Source organism: Gadus morhua, chromosome 9 (assembly GCF_902167405.1).
Source record: "Gadus morhua chromosome 9, gadMor3.0, whole genome shotgun sequence".
Taxonomy (NCBI): Eukaryota; Metazoa; Chordata; class Actinopteri; order Gadiformes; family Gadidae; genus Gadus; species Gadus morhua.
Genome location: NC_044056.1, coordinates 13,728,986 through 13,736,073, shown reverse-complemented (window position 1 = coordinate 13,736,073; position 7,088 = coordinate 13,728,986). Strand labels below are relative to the sequence as shown.

At 42.2% G+C, this 7,088-nt stretch overlaps 1 protein-coding gene across 1 annotated transcript; it reads left to right on the top strand.

Annotated features, from left to right (window-relative positions):
• Positions 1-229: 229 nt before the first annotated feature.
• pdia3 (protein disulfide isomerase family A, member 3) lies at positions 230-6,245 on the top strand. The gene is made up of 13 exons (XM_030366523.1): positions 230-548; positions 1,401-1,479; positions 1,585-1,702; positions 2,031-2,138; positions 2,564-2,693; positions 2,822-2,938; positions 3,251-3,376; positions 3,810-3,992; positions 4,320-4,428; positions 4,697-4,825; positions 5,265-5,344; positions 5,461-5,518; positions 5,612-6,245. The coding sequence occupies exons 1-13, from the start codon at positions 415-417 to the stop codon at positions 5,714-5,716; spliced, it is 1,476 nt and encodes a 491-aa protein (XP_030222383.1). The 5' UTR covers positions 230-414; the 3' UTR covers positions 5,717-6,245.
• The last annotated feature ends 843 nt before the right edge of the window (positions 6,246-7,088 follow it).

The following is a 7,088-nucleotide window of genomic DNA, read 5'->3' as shown; positions in this document are numbered from 1 at the left end:
ACTTCTACAACATACCAAGTTAATGAGGTAACTTCGAAGCTGATGACAAATTATAGTAGACATAGTATTGATTAAGATTAATATAAATCTCTCTCGGCATTACTACCAATTCGTCACAAGAAATGTTTACTTTGAAGAACTCCGATTGGTACTGAAACAAGGCTATAATGTGTGCCTTCTTCTTATTGGCTGACGGAGATAGAATGACGAGGTTCAAAACCCAATGGTAGGATGCCACACTCTGGTTAGTTTAGAGGGCCCGCTTATCGTAGCCTCACCAACGCTTTCTCTTTCAAATCGAAGCCTACATTTGGTCTTACGGAATTCCCCTTCTGCCTATATCTCATCGATAGAGGCGACCTGTATCTCATTTGCACGGCGTTTTCTACCGTAAAGACGTTCTCCATCACTGAAATGTTGAGATTATTGGTTTTAGCTTTTTTCGCTGGGTGTACCCAGGCCAGCGACGTCCTAGAATTCACAGATGACGATTTCGAAAGCAGGATCGGAAACCATGATATGATTCTTGTAGAGTTTTTCGCCCCTTGGTAAGTCATGTGTATCTAGTGCTTTGAAATTGTAGACTACTATGCAAAAAGGGTTTCGTGCAATTAATGTAAAATGGGCTGTAAACTGCTGGGTGCTTCAAACAGGCTCTTACGTTGCTTATCATTCTTTAATTGAAATGTCGGAAATGGCTTAATCAATGCCATCCATAGATAAGGTTTCGTTGTCGATTCGATTTTGCAGAAACGAAACATTTTCTTTTTGGGAGGTCTTTCTTGCATTTGAACTGACACTCCTACCACTATCTTAGCCGGTTAGCGGCTAATGCCATGGCAAAACCAGCTACTCGATTTGCTACTACATTATGCATGAACGGCAAAGAAATGCCATAATCATCCAGCCCAATTGCACGTAGCTTAAATATTTTGCGAGACCCTTTTTAATCCACCAGGTCAGCTGTAAAATGTTCCTTTCGAAATGACTACGACGTGACAATGCTAAGGAAGTTAGTGTGTGGTTCGGCCCTACACTGTTGTAACGTTCTGATTGGCCTGGGAAGTTTTGGTGGACACCTCTGATTGGCCCCTGATATACTGTTCTGTAGTTCTCGATGGAAAACATGAACACGCTTGAACGCCTTGGTATTTTATCACAGTAACAAATTGTATTAACTAACGTAATATTCTTACCGTTCCACCTTAATATTGTCATTCAAGTTTAGGCTCACTGAATAGATTTTGTCAGATTGGGCCTTGCTTTCCTGATCGATGACAACTAACATGATTACTTGCACCTAAATCAATTATCTTGGTATCGTATTTAACGCATGGTAAAGATTTCCTCTGAGGCATTAATCGTGTACAACAAATGATCCTATCAATTCTTTCACTTAGGTGTGGCCATTGTAAACGACTTGCACCTGAGTTTGAAGTAGCAGCCACTCGCCTTAAGGGCATTGTCGCATTGGCCAAGGTATTGCATCACCTAATGGACTTTGAAACTCACTCTGTATTGCATTGATGGCCAAACTGTGCCAATGTTATCATGTGATTTTCATTATTTTTAATTACATTCAAGGTTGACTGCACATCAAGCAACACTGTCTGTAGCAAGTATGGAGTCAGTGGGTACCCGACTCTCAAGATCTTCAGGGATGGGGAGGACGCTGGTGGCTATGATGGTCCCAGAACCGCAGGTGACTATCTGTCTGATGTCTCTCAAAACAGTTGACAAGTCCCCTATGGTAAACCTCTCATTCAGTATCCTTGAGAGTAATTTAATTTGCCACATTTTCCTTGGTGGTTTGAGCGTCTGCCTTCTAATCTAGGGGCCGCCCCCTGCTGCCCACTGTCGGTTGGTTACCTTATCAGAATAATAATGCTTAATGTAGCCCTACCTAACTTCACGCTTTAGCTGAGAGCCCTGCTGCGTACCATTAACTTGTTGTTCAAACCCATGTTGTGGGTTGTTATCCAGGGGCCACACCAATTCATGTTCTTCTCCCTCTGATTGGCTCCTTCCAGACGGCATCGTTAGCCACCTGAAGAAACAGGCGGGTCCGGCCTCTGTGGCGCTCCAGACTCAGGCCGAGTTTGACAAGCTGCTGTCAGGCAAAGACGCATGTGTTGTAGGTGAGTAGCTGGAGGGGTCTTTTCCCCCCCACATTCTACTGCAACAATCCATTCATTTGTGTACATTGGTAAAGATTTGAAATGTCTTGTTTTCCTTTTTATGCACCACCGTTGCAATTCTTAAATGGTATTGGTAAGGGTGTGGCTCAACAGTAACTGTAGAAGTTCAGCCAGACTTTGACACATTTCTGCCCTTTTATTCTAAGGAACTACAAGTTATATTTATCTGGAATTAACTTTTGCAAGTTTTTAAAATTGGTGAGCACTTCCGAGGCACTATTCACAATCCGTTAGTGCATCAATGTGTGCAAAAATGCATAATCAACTACTTCACCAAACATGGATACTGCTATACTCAAGAGCTGAGGAGGTAGACAGGTAGAGATGATTGGCACCCCTTCTTAAATATCCTCTTTTCTTTACAGGGTTCTTCGCTGATGGTGGAAGTGCAGCCCAGGCAGAGTTCCTCAAGGCAGCCAGTGCACTGAGGGAGTCGTACCGCTTCGCCCACACCAACTCTGAGGAACTCTTGCAGCAGCAGGGTGTCGAGGCAGAGTATGTTGTACTTCTCTTGCAGTTCATCCTTGATTTAGTGTTCTCTTGTTAGAGTTTTAAAACCAAGTAAGAGAAGTTCGGAGATCATGCAGAATGACATCTGAAGCGTGTCTCTGTTTGCTTTACAGCGGAGTGGTCCTCTTCAGACCCACGGTGCTCAAGAACAAGTTTGAGGAGAGCACCGTGGCGTACAGCGAGGACGCCTTCACCAGCAGCAAGATCAAGAAGTTCATCCAGGACAACATGTGAGTGTGCGGATCCTATTTGACCAAATGCTTAGCTGGCCTGTTTTGTTTATATTACATCCACGGATTCCCGCTCTACTCAACAATATAAATGACTCCTAGAATCCTAATCACCCCCTGGCTTTCAGGCAGAAAGATTTATCCAGAATAGGGTCTGCAGAAATGTTCAAATGACAATGTTGGCCTCAGTTAAACATTGCCCTGTTTTTTGTGTAAATCCATCTCTCTAAAGAACATTATGTAAAACTTGTAGAAGTTGACCGACAGACTTTTGTGAAACCAACTGGCTGTTATGGTTTCCTTCTTCTGCAGCTTTGGAATGTGCCCGTACATGACCGAAGACAACAAGGACCAGCTGAAGGGGAAGGATCTGTTGGTGGCCTACTACGATGTGGACTATGAAAAGAACCCCAAGGGTTCCAACTACTGGAGGAACAGGTTGGTACCAAGCCTAGCTTAAAGTCGTCTTTTTACACACTTATATTATTCTTTATGTGCTATTTTAGTCTTTAAACGACAGGGACACACTTGGGTGTAGTGTCAATTTAAGTTGATAGGGGAACATTACCATCACTTTTGCTTTTAATTTTGAGGATGCTGTTTTTATATTTTTTCATTCAATACAGATATTAGTTAAATGGGGATATAAAAAATGACATGTAGCAAGTCCATCATCTCTTTTTATCCATGACCGTTAATTTGCTGGATGTTTCTTCTTCAATCACCCAAATTGTCTATACTATAGTGTGTGTACAGGCAGCTTTAATCTGTTAGATTTACTCCAACCTGAAACCACAAAGAGCCATAGAGCCAGGTCCCAGTTTGGGTCTGAAGATTCTAATCAGGGGGGCCCCCCGTTTGTGTACTTCAGGGTTATGAAGGTGGCCAAGAGTTTCCTGGATCAGGGAAAGTCGCTGAACTTTGCGGTGGCCAGCAAGAACGTCTTCAGCCAGGACATCGCTGAGATGGGTCTGGACGCCAGCACCGGGGAGCTGCCCGTCGTCAGCATACGCACCGGCAAGGGAGACAAATACGTCATGACCGAGGAGTTCACGTAGGTCCCGCTGTCTGAAGAGGAATCAGATAGATTACCTCTTGTACTGAACTTGTCAACGTGAAGCCACAACGGGGACTTTTCAAAATGTTCCTCATGTTTGTACAATATTTCATTGTTTAATTTCCTGGATAAATGCCACGGAAATATAAAAAATAAGTTACTCATATTGACAATGTAAACTGAATAATATGGAAATGGTTTCTTAGATGCACTTAAAGACTTCTTGTGTTTTTGATCTCTCTGTTGCAACCTGTTCTTAAAGTTGTTTCCAGGAAGCAGATTTCCAGAGCAGATTATTTGAATGATGCCATTTGCTTCTCTTAGACGTGACGGAAAAGCCCTCGAGCGCTTCCTGCAAGACTACTTTGATGGCAATCTCAAGCGCTACCTCAAGTCTGAGCCAATCCCAGAGAACAACGACGGCCCAGTGAAGGTGAGCGAATTGGCATCTTCTATTATGTAAATAATAATTCTGTAGAGCTGCAATTTTATCGCTCTTCTTCCCCTCGTGCAGCTTCCAAACTGTTCTTATATTTAGTGAAGGGAATTATCAAATCAAGAATATTTGTTATCTTTTGAAACTTCTTGCCATCAACTTTCACAGTAGTCCATGCTAAGAGCTTCAGGCGGCCTTTAACAGTTCTATTTTTTTCTTATCAGTCTCCATTGACCACGACCACCTTTTCCCTGACGCCCTCTAGGTTCTTGTTGCCGAGAACTTCGACGCCATTGTCAATGACGAGACCAAGGATGTTCTGATTGAGTTCTACGCTCCATGGTGCGGCCACTGCAAGAGCCTGGAGCCCAAGTACAAGGAACTGGGAGAGAAGGTGAGGCGCGATTGCGTGTATGTGTTGCGTGCGGGTATTGGGTCAATGCTGACATTGGCATATCAAATCAAAAATCTCGGAAAGTATGCGATATTCAGTGTATTCATTTGGTAACACTGGAGTACCAATTAAGAGCCATGGCTTTGGAACGCATTGGAATTAAACTAAATATGGTTTGTATGCCTTGCAAACGAAAAGGAAATGACTGCACAGCACAAGCACTTTTCAAGAGAAGGTGAAGGAAAAACTGTCTGGCCTAATTAACAACCTGTTATTATTGTTTGGCCTAGGTAGAGCTCTTTAACATATTATCCATGTACCCTTGCAACAAGCTGTTATAAGAACACCATCACTTTTTTGATTTGACATGTTTGAGAATATTTGTTAATATGTGCGTGTGTTAAAAACGACCAATGGTTTCCCTCTTCCGCAATGACAGCTGGCCAATGATCCCCATGTGGTAATCGCCAAGATGGATGCCACAGCCAATGATGTTCCCTCCCAGTATGACGTCAGAGGGTGAGTGTGGCTCCAGCCTCAGCCTGGATTTAGTGCAGTGATGGATATTTAATTAATTAGATCATTCCTCCCTTCCTCTTGGACTCATCCTTTTTATCTCCTTATAATGTCAACAGATTCCCCACATTATTCTTTGTGCCGGCCGGAGAGAAACAGAACCCAAGGAAATATGAGGTTTGCAAATGTTTTTTTGTAATGTGTCTGTGTCTGTATGCGTCAGTGTGCATTTGTTTTAACTGATGGTTTCCATCTGTGCTCTGGCTCCAGGGAGGACGAGAGGTGAGCGATTTCCTGGCCTACCTGAAGAAGGAGGCCACCAATCCCCTAGTGACAGCAGAGGAGCCCAAGAAGAAGAAGAGCACTGAGCTATAAACCTCCATCAGAATGGAAACCCCCCCCCCCCAGAACCCCGTGGTCCGTTGTGAGGAGCCGAGGAAGTCCTTAAGGAAGAACTTAATTATATTCCAGTTTTGTAGTGAACTACAGAATGCTCTAAAAGCCAAGTCAGAATGCCTCGCCAAACTTCCCTTTTTTTGGGGGTCTTTGGATGCTATTGGAAATACTGTGGTAGGTTGAGAAGAATGTGTGGCCCGGGCCTGTCTGTTCCAAAGTCAAACAACAAATTAGTTTTAAACAGGGACAGTTGGCAGCAAATTTGAGTTTTTATGTTTGGTTTCCCCCCCAGTCTGTCTACTACACCTCTGAATGCTGCACTTTGGTTAAACGTCGTTCCACTCATTTATCTCTTTTTAGCTTTTTGTTGTCATCTTCTTGACAAGGGGTATTGGTAATGGTGATTTGATGTTTATTTTGTACTAAGTCTTTGTTTTTGTACATTGGAAGGATTATGGAAATAAAAGGCCCACAAAACTCGAAAGAATGTTGGGTTAATTGGAATAATTTGGCGTTTGTTACATCCTCCTTTTTTTTGATTATTAGTTAAATCTGACTTTAAACAGGCTTTATTTTTATAGCACATTTTGGTATATGGCAGCTTAAAGAATATTGCAGAAATACTTTACATTAATGGTACAACTAAAATGTGAATAATGATTCCTGGCACAATACAAATAAAACCACCTTCTTGATGGGTAAATTGGAAATAAATGTGAACTTGGTATGGTTGGTGAGGCAAAGAGTACACATTTTCTACTGTACGCATTTTGAAGGGACTATTTAAGAGTGCATGCAGAGGATTTCAATCAAAAGGAAAGTTGCTACCACCTGAAAATGTGCATACAGCACCACCTACTGTAGTGGAGTTTATGGCTGGTCACATTAGTCTCCATGATCTTGTACAGTTAAGGAACCTTAAGAGATATCCCTTCAAGTTCCAACCAGTCTCGAAGCCTTACCATCCCTGCACCATGTAAGGCTTGCATATTCTCGACCATGCCTCAATGAAAGAGTACACGAGAATCGGGTGGTGTTTTCTACAATATATGTTTAGCTCACGTCTGTTGTAGAGATTGAGTTAGAGGATGCTCTTTTTATTTGAATTTGTGCAAACTGAGGTTGGCTCAGATGGCCGGGGTTCATAAAAATTAGGTACCATTACATATCTTGGCTCAATTCAGATTATCTGGATCTATATACTTGGCAAAGTATCGAATCAGATTCATTCATGTCATATATATTCAGAACAGTATTCATTTCTGCATGGGTGGATTTATTACATTCTTTGTTATCTGGTATTATAATGGTCTAAATTCCCAAACACTAAATTAAGCCAAATGATTGGTTG